General features: G+C 49.8%; 1 protein-coding gene across 4 annotated transcripts in view; it reads right to left on the bottom strand.

Moving 5' to 3' along the window:
* dis3l (DIS3 like exosome 3'-5' exoribonuclease) overlaps window positions 1-12,104 on the bottom strand; it is a 62,147-nt gene extending 50,043 nt beyond the window's left edge. For all 4 annotated transcript variants that reach the window (XR_005462495.1, XM_038812987.1, XM_038812988.1 and 1 more), the window contains exons 1-2: window positions 11,851-12,104; window positions 10,017-10,170 (exon numbers count right to left, since the gene is read on the bottom strand). Coding sequence is in view for 2 of the 4 variants with exons in the window: in XM_038812987.1 (XP_038668915.1) it covers window positions 10,017-10,170; window positions 11,851-12,094 (398 nt within the window). In the remaining 2 variants the exon portion in view is untranslated. The remainder of the gene's footprint in view (window positions 1-10,016; window positions 10,171-11,850) is intronic.
* Between the last annotated feature and the right edge of the window lie 4,386 nt (window positions 12,105-16,490).

Below are 16,490 nucleotides of genomic sequence, written 5' to 3'. Positions count from 1 at the left end.
CAAGCGCCCCAACTGAAACTTCACGCCTCATCTTCACATAGGCCTCCTTCTTCCTCTTAACAAGAGATTCCACTTCTTTGGTAAACCACGGTTCCCTCGCTCGACCCCTTCCTCCCTGCCTGACTGGTACGTACTTATCAAGAACATGCAATAGCTGTTCCTTGAACAAGCTCCACATATCCAGTGTGCCCAACCCTTGCAGCCTACTTCTCCAACCAACACATCCTAAGTCATGTCTAATGGCATCATAATTGCCCTTCCCCCAGCTAAAACTCTTGCTCTGCGGGGTATACTTATCCCTTTCCATCACTAACGTAAAGGTCACCGAATTGTGGTCACTGTCTCCAAAGTGTTCACCTACCTCCAGATCTAACACCTGGCCTGGTTCATTACCCAAAACCAAATCCAAAGTGGCCTCACCTCTTGTTGGCCTGTCAACATATTGTGTCAGAAAACCCTCCTGCACACATTGTACAAAGAACGACCCATCCAATGTACTCGAACTATATCTTTTCCAGTCAATATTAGGAAAGTTAAAGTCTCCCATAACAACTACCCTGTTACTTTCGCTCTTTTCCAGAATCATCTTCGCCATCCTTTCCTCTACATCTCTAGAACTATTAGGTGGCCTATAGAAAACTCCCAACAGGGTGACCTCTCCTTTCCTGTTTCTAACCTCAGCCCATACTACCTCGGAAGAAGAGTCCCCATCTTGCATCCTTTCTACCACCGTAATACTGTCCTTGACTAGCAGCGCCACACCTCCCCCTCTTTTGCCCCCTTCTCTGACCTTACTAAAGCACCTAAACCCCGGAACCTGCAACAACCATTCCTGTCCCTGCTCTATCCATGTCTCTGAAATGGCCACAACATCGAAGTCCCAGGTACCAACCCATGCTGCCAGTTCCCCTACCTTATTTCGTATACTCCTGGCATTGAAATAGACACACTTCAAACCACAGACCTGAACACTGCCGCCCTCCTGCGAAGTCAAAACTGTGCTCCTGACCTCTCTACTCTCAATCTCTCGCACCCCAAAACTACAATCCAGGTTCCCATGCCCCTGCTGAATTAGTTTAAACCCCCCCAAAGAGTACTAACAAATCTCCCCCCCAGGATATTGGTGCCCCTCAGGTTCAGATGTAGACCATCCTGTCTATAGAGGTCCCACCTTCCCCAGAAAGAGCCCCAGTTATCCAGAAATCTGAATCCCTCCCGCCTGCACCATCCCTGTAGCCACGTGTTTAATTGCTCTCTCTCCCTATTCCTCATCTCACTATCACGTGGCACGGGCAACAACCCAGAGATAACAACTCTGTTTGTTCTCGCTCTGAGCTTCCATCCTAGCTCCCTAAAGGCCTGCCTGACATCCTTGTCCCCTTTCCTACCTATGTCGTTAGTGCCAATGTGGACTACGACTTGGGGCTGCTCCCCCTCCCCCTTAAGGACCCGGAAAACACGATCCGAGACATCACGTACCCTTGCACCTGGGAGGCAACATACCAAACGTGAGTCTCTCTCGCTCCCACAAAATCTCCTATCTGTGCCCCTGACTATTGAGTCCCCAATTACTAATGTTCTACTCCTTTCCCCCCTTCCCTTCTGAGCAACAGGGACAGACTCCGTGCCAGAGGCCCGTACCCCATGGCTTACCCCTGGTAAGTCGTCCCCCCCACAAGTATCCAAAACGGTATACTTGTTACTCAGGGGAACGACCGCAGGGGGTCCCTGCACTGACTGCTTCTTCCCAGTCCCTCTTACAGTTACCCATCTATCTCCAGTCTTTGGTGTAACTATTTCCCTGAAGCTCCTATCTATGACCCCCTCTGCCTCCCGAATGATCCGAAGTTCATCCAGCTCAAGCTCCAGTTCCCTAACACGGTTTTTGAGGAGCTGGAGTTGGGTGCACTTCCCACAGATGAAATCAGCAGGGACACTGACGGCGTCCCTCACCTCAAACATTCTGCAGGAGGAGCATTGTACTGCCTTCCCTGACATCACCTCTAGATTAAAAAAAAAACAAGAAAAAGAAAAAGAAAGGAAGAGCTTACCTGATATTACCTCAAACCCTGATCCCGCTGAAAGGTAAGCAAATTTAAAGGCACTCACTCACCTTCACGACAGGCCCCTGCTCCCGCTTCCCAACCACCGTGGGGTGGGGGGGTTGGTTAGAGGAGGAGGTAGGGTGGGAAACACTCACAAAGTGTTTCGGGTTTAACTGTCACTTGCCAACAGCCCCTCCACAATCCACCTTCAACTTAGGCTGACCGCACTGCACGTATGCAAATTTCCCCAGAACAGCTGATCAGTAGCTCTGCTCTGCTGCCCTCTGCTGGTTGCTTGCCTTTACTCAAACTCCTTGGGTCTTCTTCGCAGGTTCACCTTCAACTTAGGCTGACCGCACTGCACGTATGCAAATTTCCCCAGAACAGCTGATCAGTAGCTCTGCTCTGCTGCCCTCTGCTGGGGCCATCATTATCTTGTGTATTTCAAGTAGCCAACATAGATGCAAAAAGGGTAATAAGCTCCCTCACCAACCCCTTGAGGAAGCGATATCCAAGTGGATAATGAAAAGCCCAAGGGATCTTTGACAATGTTCAACATCCAAATGCTGTAGCGAGAGGCAACTATTATCAGACAATCCATACAATGCAGGAGGCCACTTGGCCCATCAAATCTGCACCAACTTTCACCATTCCTGAGCTCGCTCCCCCGACCCATCCCTGTAACCCCATCTAACCGTTGGGCACTGCATGGCCAATCCACGTAACCAAATTACTCGTTAGTGGTGGGTGAGAGGGGGAGTTCAAAAAGTTGAAAGATTCCCCAAAACTTGGGGTTGAGACCACTACTATTTCAATTCAATTTGATGCTAAATGGAATTAAATTTGCAGGTAATAACATGCTCAGCAGCACAGTGAACTTGAAAGACAAGTCAGAAATTACAGAATGAGGTAAATAAAGTACAAAAGAGGAGAGCAGACTGGCTGCTTCCTGAAGGGCACATTTGTCAGACTGAGTGACAGGTGGTAAAAGAACCAAGAGGGAAAAACCCATTTGACTTTGCCCTCACTCTGCCGAGGGCCCAGGTTCGATCCCGGACCCGGGTCACTATCCGTGTGGAATTTGCACATTCTCCCCGTGTGTGTGTGTGTGTGTGGGGGTCTCACCCCACAGCCCATGATGTGCAGGGTAGGTGAACTGCCCCTTAATTGAAAAAAAAATTGGGTACTCTAAATTATTATTTTTTTTTTTAAACGTTGTCCTCACTCATCTAAATGCTGCAGTTTCTCAGGACACCCTCCATCTCGTTGTGGACACTATTAGCATGCTAAATAGGATATGGTCAAACACATGCAGCAGCTCAAAACTAGGCATTCATGAACTGCTGTGGGTCATCACCTGCAGCAGAATTGCACTCAGCCATGATCTGTGATCTCATGGCTCAGCAGAAGCCTCATTCTACCACTATTATCAAGACAGGGGATATATCCTGCTTCAATAAACAGTGCAGGACAGCACGCTGGGAACTTACCTAGGCATACCTGACAATGAGATGTCAACCTGGTGAAGCTATATGTGCATGCCAGACAGGAGAAGCAGCATGCAATAGAGTAAAGTGATCCCACGACCACGGGATAAGATCAAAGCTGTGCAGGCATAGAATTTACAGTGCAGGAGGCCATTCGGTCCATCGAGTCTGCACCAGCTCTTGGAAGGGGCACCCTACCCAAGGTCAACACCTCCACCCTATCCCCATAACCCAGTAACCCCACCCAACACTAAGGACAATTTTGGACACCAAGGGCAATTTATCATGGCCAATCCACCTAACCTGCACATCTTTGGACTGTGGGAGGAAACCGGAGCACCCGGAGGAAACCCACGCACACACGGGGAGGATGTGCAGACTCCACACAGACAGTGACCCAAGCCGGAATCGAACCTGGGACCATGGAGCTGTGAAGCAATTGTGCTATCCACAATGTTACCATGCTGCCCTTAAGAAGAAATTAATCTACACTCCATTATTCTACCCAAATCCATGTACCTATCCAATAGCCGCTTGAAGGACCCTAACGTTTCCGACTCAACTACTACCACAGGCAGTGCATTCCATGTCCCCACTACTCTCTGAAGCTGTGAAGCAATTGTGCTATCCACAATGCTACCGTGCTACCCCATACAATCCTTCTGCATCCAGTAAGAAGTCTTACAACACCAGGTTAAAGTCTATTAGGTTTGTTTCAAATCACTAGCCTGATCGCACGACAATAACCAGGCAGGAATGTTCCCTTCCAGTCGGGGAACACAGCAATCAAGGGCATTCAGCTTCTGACCTCCGGGTAAGCGTTCTCCAAGGCAGCCTTCAGGACGTGCGACAAAGCAGAATTGCCGAACAGAAACTGATAGCCAAGTTTCGCACACGGCCTCAACCGGGACCTTGGATTCATGTCGCATTACATTCACCCCCCACCATCTGGTCTGGGTTTGCAAAATCCTGCCAACTGCCCTGGCTTGAGACAATTCACATCTCTTTAACATGGCATTACCCCTCTCTCAGGATCTGTAAAGACTTACTTACCTGCAAATGATCGCATTCAAAGCATTGTCTTGCATCTTTGACTTTGTCTGTATATATGTTTCTGGAACCTACTTCTTCATTCACCCGAGGAAGGAGCAATGCTCCGAAAGCTAGTAATTTGAAACAAACCTTTTGGACTTTAACCTGGTGTTGTAAGACTTCTTACTGTGCTCACCCCAGCCCAACGCCGGCATCTCCACATCTTCTGCATCCAGTCATCAGTGGCGGTGGACAATTGAACAACTAACCAGAGGTGTGGATTCCACAAATAGCTCCATCCTCAATGGTGGCAGAGCCGAGTAAATAAGTGCAAAAGGCAAGACTGAAGCATTTGCAAACCTCCTTCAGCCAGAAATCAGAGTGGTTGGTCCATCATGGATTCTTCCCAAAGTCCCCAGCATCACATACGCCAGTCTTCAGCTAATTTGATTCATTCCACACAATATCACAAGCAGCTGAAGGCACAGGATTCTGCAACTGCAATGGGACCTGACACTACCTCGGCTGTACTACCGAAGACTTGTACTCCAGAACTAGACACACGTCTAGCCAAGCTGTCCCAGTGCAGCAACAACACTGATATCCACCCGACAATGTGGAAAATTGCCAGGTATTTTCTGTCCTCAAATTTCTGCTCTACTCTAAATGATCAGGTAAGTGGTGAAAAGTGTCGTTGACAGGGTTTACTCAGCGGCACTTACTCAGCAATAAACTGCGCATTGATGTTCAGTCTGGTTCTAGTTCTACCAGTGCCACTAAGCTCCAGACATAGGCAAAAGAGCTGAATTCCAGAAGGGTGGTGATAGTGACTGCCCTTGACATCAAAGCAGCATCTGACCAAGTATGGCATCAAGGGACTCGAGCGCTGGGAACCAGGGGGCAAACTCTCCACTGGTTGGAAATATATCTAGCACAAAGAAAATGGTTGTGGTGGTTGGAAGCTAATTATGTCAGAACTGGGACATCACTACAGGAGTTCCGCAGGGTTATATCCTTGGCCCAACCATCTTCAGCTGCTTCATCAATAATCTTCTCTCAGCACAAGGTCAGAAGTGGGGATGTTCAATGATTGCATAGTATCAGTGCCATTCGCAACTTCTCACCTACTGAAGCAGCCACTATCCACATGTAGCAAGACCTGGATAACATTCAGAGTTGGGCTGATAAGTGGCAAGTAATATTGATACCATACATGTGGCCGGCAATGACTACCAGCAACTCGAGAGAATCTAACTATCTCCCCACGACATTCAACCGCATCACCACTGCTGAATCCTGCACCAACAACCACCTGTGGAGTTAGCACTGACTAGAAACGTAACTATATACTGGCTCCAAGAAGAGTGATGACTGAAAAAAACCCTAGAATTTTTGATTTGTTCTTGCAAAGTCGGCAATGCTGATCTGGCTGCATTAATCTGGGTTCACTTTCCATCCCTCGTTACCATGCTAAGATGATGGTGGGATTTTGTGAACCGCTACAGGGTTTCTGCAAACGGTATCCCATAATATTATTAGGTCAGGAATTTGAGGGTATTGACCCAGGAATGATGAACAAAACACGACAAGTCCAAATCAGAATACAACATGGAGAGGAATTTGGAGGTGATGATGTTTCTGACATTGCTGCTATTGTCCTTCTCAGTAGTACAAGTCGCTAGGAAGGAGATACAGTGGACGCATCCTTGGTGAATTTGTGCAATGGATCTTGCAGTTGCATTTATTGCAGCCACAATGCTCCAGGAGGGGTAGGCATAAAGTCTAGTGGCAACAGCCCGGATTAAGCAGTTCAGTTTAACATGGTGTTGAATGGCCTTCCTTATTCCTATCCTGTGAGTTAAATTACAGGAAGTCCTGAAGTGGTTCCCCAAAAGCACCAACAAAGATAACAAACTGCAGGTTCTGTGGATGTCCATGCTGATCTGCACCAGACTGTTTAGTATTGAGGCGACCTACAGATGGTGAAATCATTTATGGCTTGTACATCAAGTCTACCACTGATATAAACTAAATAGTCGACAGTTAACTGTGGTTAGAAGAGAGAGACAGGGAGGGACAGAGAGTAAGAGGCAATTATATTGCTAAAAACACATTATGGACCAATAGGGAGAAAGAGGAAAAATGATAAAAACTAATAACACAGAGCAAGGCAAAGTATAGAAAGAACATTTCACAAATCTCAATCATGCTGCATTTGAGATTTCAAAATTGTAAAATCTTAGACGGTCATGAGTATATAAATGAAAACAAAATCAGTTCATATTGCAGCATGAACACTCAGCCAGCTGTCACTGTAACATTGTTTCCCTCTGGCTCAAAGGATGCTGTGTAATCTAATGTGGAAGTGTTCTTTTATGGGTTTAGAGTACAGTTCAATAAATCAAACAGTTTCCAAACCATATCGAGATGTCTTACACTTAACGATATTGATGCAGAGGATAAAAAATAGTTTCTTATACTTTATTGAGAAGGCTGTCGGCCTGAAGCCACTAATTGTTGCAATTTTGTATTTTTTTTATGCTCTGCTTTTTTTATATTTTCTATTTTCTCACTTGTTAGACACTGATTTTTTTCTTTTAAATGTTAATTTTTTTCCAATTAAAGGGAAATTCAGCATGGCCAATCCACCTACCCTGCACATCACTGAGTTGTGGGGGTGAGACACGGGAAGAATGTGCAAACTCCACACGGACAGTGGCCCGGGATCACACCCAGGTCCTCGGCGCCGTGAGGCAGCAGTACCAACCACCGTGCCGCTCTGTTAGACACTGATCTTAACCCAGACGGGATTGTGCTTTGACTGATTAATAATTATCAGTAGTGACCTGTTTTTCTCGATCTTGTTGTTTCGGTTAACATAGAACAGTACAGCACAGAACAGGCCCTTCGGCCCTCAATGTTGTGCCGAGCCATGATCACCTTACTCAAACCCACATATCCACCCTATACCCGTAACCCAACAACCCCCCCCCTTAACCTTACTTTTATTAGGACACTACGGGCAATTTAGCATGGCCAATCCACCTAACCCGCACATCTTTGGACTGTGGGAGGAAACCGGAGCACCCGGAGGAAACCCACGCACACAGGGGGAGGATGTGCAGACTCCACACAGACAGTGACCCAGCCGGGAATCGAACCTGGGACCCTGGAGCTGTGAAGCATTTATGCTAACCACCATGCTGTTTTTCAGCTCATCAAGTTGGAACATCATAATTTTTTTTGTTGGTTTATTAGAAGTACTGTTATGGCATTTTGTAACCCTTGGGTTACAGACCAAGTTGCCGAGTGATATTATCTGGTGCAGTCACTTGAAGTATCAGAAGATGAAGTTTAATTGATGGACATAACACCGGATTGATGGCAGATGAGAAAACACCATCAAGAGCTACATAAACAACTTGAAAATTCCACAGTCTGCTTATAACCTTGAGGTTCCTGCACCATGAGGAACTGAGATTTGTTTTGGGAAAAACTGCATAGCAAGCTTCAAGAGACTGGAACAGAACCAAGAATTCGAATAAGGAGCCATTGCTCTTTATGCACAATGCTACACCCAAGGTGGAAAGATCATCCACGGATGACGGGAGGAAGGGGCAGAAACGGAATGACTGACCATAGTGCTCACCCATTGGGGTTACTCAGCGACTTAGTAAAGTATGTACCGCAGGGATGGTAGCATGTGTACCAATTTTGGGGAAGCTATGGTGGAACAGGCCAAATTGGAGGTTATTGTTTATGCATAAACAAACATCTGACTGTCTTCTTTTCTTCAGATATAAACAAAGTGCTTTCTCATTTCAATTAAGTTATCTTTCTTCCTTCTCATATTATCATTCTTATATTTGCATTATTATAATTGTTATATTATCATTTTTATATCATTATTCATTATAATTGTCGTTTTAACACAATACTAGTCACAGTCACTCATGTTATGTCCAGAACACAGCTTTGAACTTGAGACTGTAAAAAAAGGACTCTCACGACTCCTTACAAGGCTATGCATCATAAATCTAGCATAGTAATAAGAAACTCTAGACTATATTCTAGAGGGGGGAGAGAATAAATGGTACATGGCAAGAACATGCACAGGAAAAGGGAAAATACAAATATACTTTAAAAAGAGACCATTTCAATTCAAAGTTGCATTTCACAAAATTTGAAAGCTCTACTGTGCACATGCTGATTTGAATGCTAGGTTGACAGAGGGAGCATGTCCACGCATCGCAATTAAATAAAAGCTTGGGGACAGCCATTCCCTGGTTCATTCCCCATGGCAATGCTTTGACCAGAGTTGACCTGCCTGGTTTGAATTTGAACAAAAGGTTGACAGTTAACAATTCCCTGCTGCATTCTCCCTATCCACACCTCTGCTAATCAGAGTCAACTGGCGAACCAATCAGCGCTCTTTTCATGCAGAATAAATTGCGGTTCCCTTTACTGTTGGTAATCTTGAGGTCTGTCCTGATGTGTGCAAAACATTGAGATTAAACAGAGTGTCTCTTTTTTCTCTCTCTAAGTTCTGTACTACCAAACGACTATATTTAAGAAAATAGAACAGAAGGTGAGGATGGATATATAGTTAAATTGTCCTATCTGATGATATCCAGAGTATCTTTATCACTGGCTTCTCTTTTTATATCAGTCGGCTCAGGAGCTCCCCAATTATCCACCTCTCTTCCTAGTCTACATGGCACCCCCCCCCCCCCCCCCACCCCCTCCAATGACACCAGCCAAAAGCAAAGTAGCAGCTTCCACAAACATGCAGCTCTACCTCTCCACCAACTCTCACTGCCTGTGCTGCTTGTCCTATATCTAGGCGTTAATAAACCAGAATGTTTTCTACATCAAGCTTGGCTCAGTGAGCAGCACGCTACACTGAGTTATAAAGGGGTGGTCTCGGGTCATGTGCCCTCCTGCCTCTCGTCTTGGGCTGAACCAGACTGTTTTACCACATTTCTGGTGCATACAGCCACCTCTGTAACATTGTTAGTCTCTACCCCACCCTCAGCCTGTCTGTGCGGAGTCTGAACGTTCTCCCTGTGTCTGCGCGGGTTTCCTCCGGGTGCTTCGGTTTCCTCCCACAAGTCCAAAAGGACGCGCTGTCAGGTGGATTGGACATTCTGAATTCTCCCTCTGTGTACCCAAACAGGTGCCGGAATGTGGTGACTGGGGCTTTTCACAGTAACTTAATTACAGTGTTAATATAAGCTCACTTGTGACAATAAAGGTTATTAAAGATTATTATTACATACGCATTAGTCATAGGCCACTCGGCTCTTCGAGCCTTCTGACTGTAACCTCAACTCCACATAGCCGTGATTCAACAATTACTAGTATCTTTGGTTGTTCCATCCAATAATTGAACCATGCTTTCCATAATCTTTAGAAGCATCAAATCTTACACAAGTAGATAATAAACACTAACCTGCGTCCCTTCTGGTGCTGGACAGCCTGACACGCCGTCTGCATGAAGACAATGCCTCTCAATTCTGGAAACTCAAGTATCTCCAGGTAATCTTGTACCACTTTCCAATCAGGTATCACATAATGAGTTGCATTTTCTGCCAGCAATTTCCCTTCTGAAACATTTAAGTTAATATAGAAGTAAGCAACTAACAGAAAAGAAAACAAAGACTACAGTTTACAGTATGTTAGTTGCAAAAAAACACTGGATTTTCAGAGGAGATATGAAATTAGCATCTCCATGTTCAGATAATTATAAAAGATCCCATGCTATTATTAGAAAGAACAGCAAGTTCTTTCAATTACCTGGCCAACATTCCTCCCTCAACTGACACCATCAAAAGCAGGTTATCCAGTTATTCATTTAGTTGCATTGGAGAGAATGGGTGAAAATGAGCTTCACTGCACTTCAAAACCAATGAATCAATTATATTGCATTTTGGGATTTCCCAAGCAGATGAAAGACATGTGCAAATGGAAATTCTTTCTAGATTAGAAATTCTGTTGTATCCTGATCATGAATATTGTTGAAGTATTATTCGATTAAATTCTTACTGTGCCATCTGTGACTGAACGAGTAGCATTTTCTCACCTCAAAGTCAGGAGGTCATACGTACAAGTCCCACTCTGGAAACTTGACAACTTAATTCAGGCTGATACTTACGGTGCAGTACTTGAAGAACTGCTGCAATGTCAGAGGTGTCATCTTTGAGATGAGATATTAAACCAAACTGCCCTTTCAGGTGGACACAACAGATCCCACAACGACAATTTTGGATAAGAGCAAGAGTGTGTGTCCTGGTATCACAGCCAATATGTACCCCTCACTTAACATGGCGAGGTGGGAATGTAGTGGTATTGTCTTTTTTTGTTTAGAGTACCCAATTATTTCCCCCCCCCCCCCAATTAAAGGGCAATTTAGCATGGTCAATCCACCTAACCTGCACATCTTTGGGTTGTGGGGGTGAAACCCAAGCAAAGGGGTATGTGCAACCCCTCCCCCCCACCCCCCGGGCCCTCACCAACCCCCCCCCCCCCTCACCCGGGGCACTCACCCCCCCCCCCCCCCACCCCAACCCCTCTACACACACCCCCCCGGGCCCTAACCACCCCCCCCCTTCCCGGGCCCTCACCAACCCCCCTCCTGGGCCCTCGCCCCCCCCCTCCTGGGCCCTCGCCACCCCCTCCTGGGCCCTCACACACACCCCCCCCTCACAAACCCCAGGCCCTCACCACCCCACCCACTCCACTCCGGGCCCTCTACACCCCCCCCCCCGGGCCCTCACCCCCCCCCACCCCCCCAGGCCCTTACCCCCCCCACACCAACCCCCCCCCCCCCCACTCCCCTCCGGGCCCTCTACACCCCCCCCCCCCTCCGGGGCCCTCACACACCACCCCCCCCCCCCCCCCCGGGGCCCTCACCCCCCCCCCCCCCCCGGGGCCCTCACACCCCCCCCCCCCGGGGCCCTCACACACCACCACCCCCCCCCCCCCCCCCCGGGCCCTCACACCCCCCCCCCCCCCGGGGCCCTCACACCCCCCCCCCCCCCGGGGCCCTCACACCCCCCCCCCCCCCCCCCGGGGCCCTCACACCCCTCCCCCCCCCGGGGCCCTCACACACCCCCCCCCCCGGGGCCCTCACACACCACCCCCCCCCCCCCGGGGCCCTCACACACCACCCCCCCCCCCCGGGGCCCTCACACACCACCCCCCCCCCCACACACCCCGGGGGCCCCTCACTCACCCACCCACCCGGACCCCCCATCCACCCACACACACCCCCCCGGGGCCCTCACCGTTGCGGCAGGCGGCCTGGCAGCGGGAGCTGTGGCAGGGCACCCGCTCCCTGAGGTAATGCTCCCTCACCACCCGCACCGATCTCCCTTTGCAGCTCCGCAGGTGCAGCACCTTCTCCGTTTTTATCATCGTGCGGCCAGATAGCGGCGGCTGGGCGGCCGATGGCCCGCCAGCGGCCGGGGAGACGACCGCGCTCCGCGGTAAACAACTGGGACGGCCGCCTCCCGCCTTCCTGCCGCCCATTTTCCGCCCCCACGCGCAGCCCGGAAGTGCACACGGCGCACTGCGGGGCAAGGGCCCGGCGCGCACTGCGGGGCAAGGGCCCGGCGCGCAATGCGGGGCAAGGGCCCGGCGCGCACTGCGGGGCAAGGGCCCGGCGCGCACTGCGGGGCAAGGGCCTGGCGCGCCTGCGCAAGGCTAACCGGGGCTCAGCCCATCCGCAGCGGTTCCCCCAGTTGACGTTTTACCTGCTTCACTCTGCACAATCAGCAACTCCCCGCGTTTTGACCCATTCCCCACCTTTCTTTGGCTGCATATATTCTCTTTTGGGAAATGTCTTCCCAGCTGAGCAGCTCTGCTTCGCCATGGCTCTCAGTCAGTGTTGATCACTTCCACTGTGCAGAGGCTGATCCCATTAACATTTGCAACATAGAAGGTAGAGAAGGTACAGTAGTAGGTTTCTGCATCCTGCCCAGTGTTAGCCCAAGACAGAAATTGGAGACTTGGAATTGGAATGGTCTAAAAATACATAAATCGCTGTCAAGAAAGAATGAGCTTGAAAGTGGACTAAAATGTGCAAGAAAAAGAGGGAAAGTCCATTAGGCCATCCTTGTGCTGCCGCTACAGTCCCAGGTCATTCTGAGACAGAAGCTCGGTGTGCCTCTGCGAAGAATCACTGAAACGACTACACAATGACATCAATACGTTCCATCCCACCATCAGACTCACCATGGACTACTCCAAAATAAGTTGCATTCTTGGACACACTCAGCTCCATCAAGGACGGTCACCTCAGCACTTCGCTTTACCGCAAGCCCACGGATAAGCCCAGGGCAGCACGGTAGCATTGTGGATAGCACAATTGTTTCACAGCACCAGGGTCCAAGGTTCGATTCCGGCTTGGGTCACCGTCTGTGCGGAGTCTGCACATCCTCCCCGTGTCTGTGTGGGTTTCCTCCGGTGCTCCGGTTTCCTCTCACAGTCCAAAGATGTGCAGGGTAGGTGGATTGGCCATGATAAATGGCCCTTAGTGTTGGGTGGGGTTATGGGGATAGGATGGAGGTGTTGACCATGGGTAGGGTGCTCTTTCCAAGAGCCGGTGCAGACTCGATGGGCCGAGTGGCCTCCTTCTGCACTGTAAATTCTATGATAACCTCACGATGCTCCACTTCTCCAGCTTCCACCCTAAACACATTAAAGAAGCCATCCCCTATGGACAAGCCCTCCGTATACACAGGATCTGCTCAGACGAGGAGGAGCGTAACAGACATCTACAGACGCTGAAAGATGCCCTCGTACGAACGAGATATGGCGTTCAGCGCCGGCCCTAGGGTTGCTGGCGCCCCGGGCAAGCTGAACTTCGGCGCCCTTGGGGGGGGGGGCGAGAGGGGGGCGGGGCCGAGGGGGGGGGGGGTGAGAGGGGGGGGGCCGAGAGGGGCGGACCCGGGGGAGAGGGGCGGACCCGGGGGGGAGGGGCGGACCCGGGGGGGCGGGGGGGAGCGGATCCGAGGGGGGGGGCGGGGGGGGAGCGGACCCGAGGGGGGGGGAGCGGACCCGAAGGGGGGGGGGGGCGGGGGGGAGCAGACCGAGGGGGGGAGCGGACCGGGCGGGGGGGCGGACCCGCGGGGGGGGGGCTGACCCGAGGGGGGGGGGCGGACCCGAGGCGGGGGGGGGTCCGCCCTGGGGGAGTGCGGCCACCCTGGGGGAGTGCGGCCACCGCGCATGCGCTGGTTGGCACCGGCCCAACTGCGCATGCGCGGGACCCGAGTCTCTGGCGCCCCCTAGCACATGGCGCCCCGGGCGACTGCCCAAGTTGCCGGTGCCTTGAGCCGGCCCTGATGGCGTTCGACTCAATGATCAACAGTTCCAAAGCGCCACAGCAAAAAACCGCACCGACCTCCTCAGAAGACAGACACGGGACACAACCGACAGAGTACCCTTTGTCGTCCAGTACATTCCCGGAGCGGAGAAACTACATCTTCTTCGCAGCCTTCAACACGTCATCGATGAAGATGAACATCTTGCCAAGGTCATCCTCACACCCCCACTACTTGCCTTCAAACAACCGCGCAACCTCAAACAAACCATTGTTTGCAGAAAACAACCCAGCCTTCTGAACAGCGACCACAACACCACACAACCCTGCCATGGCAATCTCTGCAAGACGTGCCAGATCATCGACATGGATACCACCATTACAAGTGTGAACACCACCCACCATGTACGCGGTACATACTCGTGCGACTCGGCCAATGTTGTCTACCTCATACGCTGCAGGAAAGGATGTCCCGAAGCGGGGTACATTGGTGAGACCATGCAGACGCTGTGACAACGAATGAACGGACATCATGCGATATCACCAGGCAGGAATGTTCCCTTCCAGTCGGGGAACACTTCAGCAGTCAAGGGCATTCAGCCTCTGATCTCCGGGTAGGCGTTCTCCAAGGCGGCCTTCAGGACGCGCGACAACGCAGAATCGCCGAGCAGAAACTTATAGCCAAGTTCCGCACACATGAGTGCGGCCTCAACCGAGTCCTGGGATTCGTGCCGCATTACATTCACCCCCCCCCCACCATCTGGCCTGGGCTTGTGAAATACTACCAACTGTCCTGGCTTGAGACAATTCACACCTCTTTAACCTGGGGTTACCCCTATCTCTGCATCTGTAAAGATTTGATTACCTGCAAATGCTCGTATTCTAAGCATTGTCTGGCATCTTTGACTTTGTCTATATATATGTTTCTGGAACATGCCTCCTCATTCACATGAGGAAGGAGCAGTGCTCCGAAAGCTAGTGTTTGAAACAAACATGTTGGACTTTAACCTGGTGTTGTTAGACTTCTTACTGTGCTCACCCCAGTCCAACGCCGGCATCTCCACATCATGCCTCTGCTTGGACCATGCAAACTCCCAATTCTGGGGTGTCCATCTTTTGTGAGGAGGGCAGAGGAAATATTTGCTTTCCTTCCATGTGATAGATATTGTAATTTACCAACTCCCAAATCAAACAGTAAATTAAACTTGGACTGCACCCGGTGTCAATGGTGGTCTGAAGTGGCACCCTTAGGTGACGGTGATGTGAAGTAACACCCTTAAGTCGCCTCATTTACTTTCAGTGTTCAGGTCAGTGTTTGACAAAATGATTCCACCACTTTTAACTCACTGCACACCTTAAGCTTCTTCTGCATCTTCCCTGTCTGCATCAACGAGGCCGAGGTGGAGATGGTTGACAGCTTCAAATTCCTAGGCGTGCACATCACCAGAAATCTGGGCAGCACGGTAGCATTGTGGATAGCACAATTGCTTCACAGCTCCAGGGTCCCAGGTTCGATTCCCGGCTTGGGTCACTGTCTGGGCGGAGTCTGCACGTTCTCCCCGTGTGTGCGTGGGTTTCCTCCGGGTCCTCCGGTTTCCTCCCACAGTCCAAAGATGTGCAGGTTAGGTGGATTGGCTATGCTAAAATTGTCCTTAGTGTTCAAAATTGCCCTCAGTGTTGAGTGTGGTTACTGGGTTATGGGGATAGGGTGGAGGTGTGGACCTTGGGTAGGGTGCTCTTTCCAAGAGCCGGTGTAGACTTGATGGGCCAAATAGCCTCCTTCGGCATTGGAAATTCTATGATCTGTCCTGGTCCATCCACGTCGACGCCACGACCAAGAAAGCACAACAGCGTCTATACTTCCTCAGGAAACTAAGGAAATTTGGCATGTCCACATTGACTCTTACCAACTTGAACCATAGAAAGCATCCTATCTGGCTACATCACAGCGTGGTATGACAACTGCTCGGCCCAAGACCGCAAGAAACTACAGAGTGGTGAACACAACCCAGTCCATCACACAAACCTGCCTACCATCCACTGACTCCACCGATAATTCCCACTGCCTGGGGAAAGTGGGCAGCATAATCAAAGACCCCTCCTACCCGGCTTACTCACTCTTCCAACTTCTTCCATCGGACAGGAGATACAAAGGTCTGAGAAGACGCACTAAAAGGTTCAAAAACAGCTTCTTCCCCGCTGTTACCAGACTCCGAAATGACCCTCTTATGGACTGAACTGATCTCTTCACACATCTTCTCCACTGAGTAGTAATACACTCCGTATCCTACACCTCATACCTGTGTCTATGTATTTACATTGTGTATTTTATGTTTGCCCTATGTTTTTTGTTTTCATTACTGAATGATCTGTCTGAGCTGTATGCAGAACAATACTTTTCACTGTACCTCGGTACACATGACAATAAACAAATCCAATCCAATTTAAACCAGGACAACTTTTAGATTGAAGGATTGGGACTCAACCTTACAAGAAAACACAGTAGAATGTTATAAATACAGATAAAGTTCAGTTTGCTTGAAGATAAAGCGGCAATTCACGGATTAAACGGATATTTACTCAGATTTCGTGATCCTTGATGTA

The sequence above is a fragment of the Scyliorhinus canicula genome, chromosome 12 (genome assembly GCF_902713615.1).
Source record: "Scyliorhinus canicula chromosome 12, sScyCan1.1, whole genome shotgun sequence".
NCBI lineage: Eukaryota > Metazoa > Chordata > Chondrichthyes > Carcharhiniformes > Scyliorhinidae > Scyliorhinus > Scyliorhinus canicula.
This window is presented reverse-complemented; position numbering and strand designations above follow the sequence as displayed.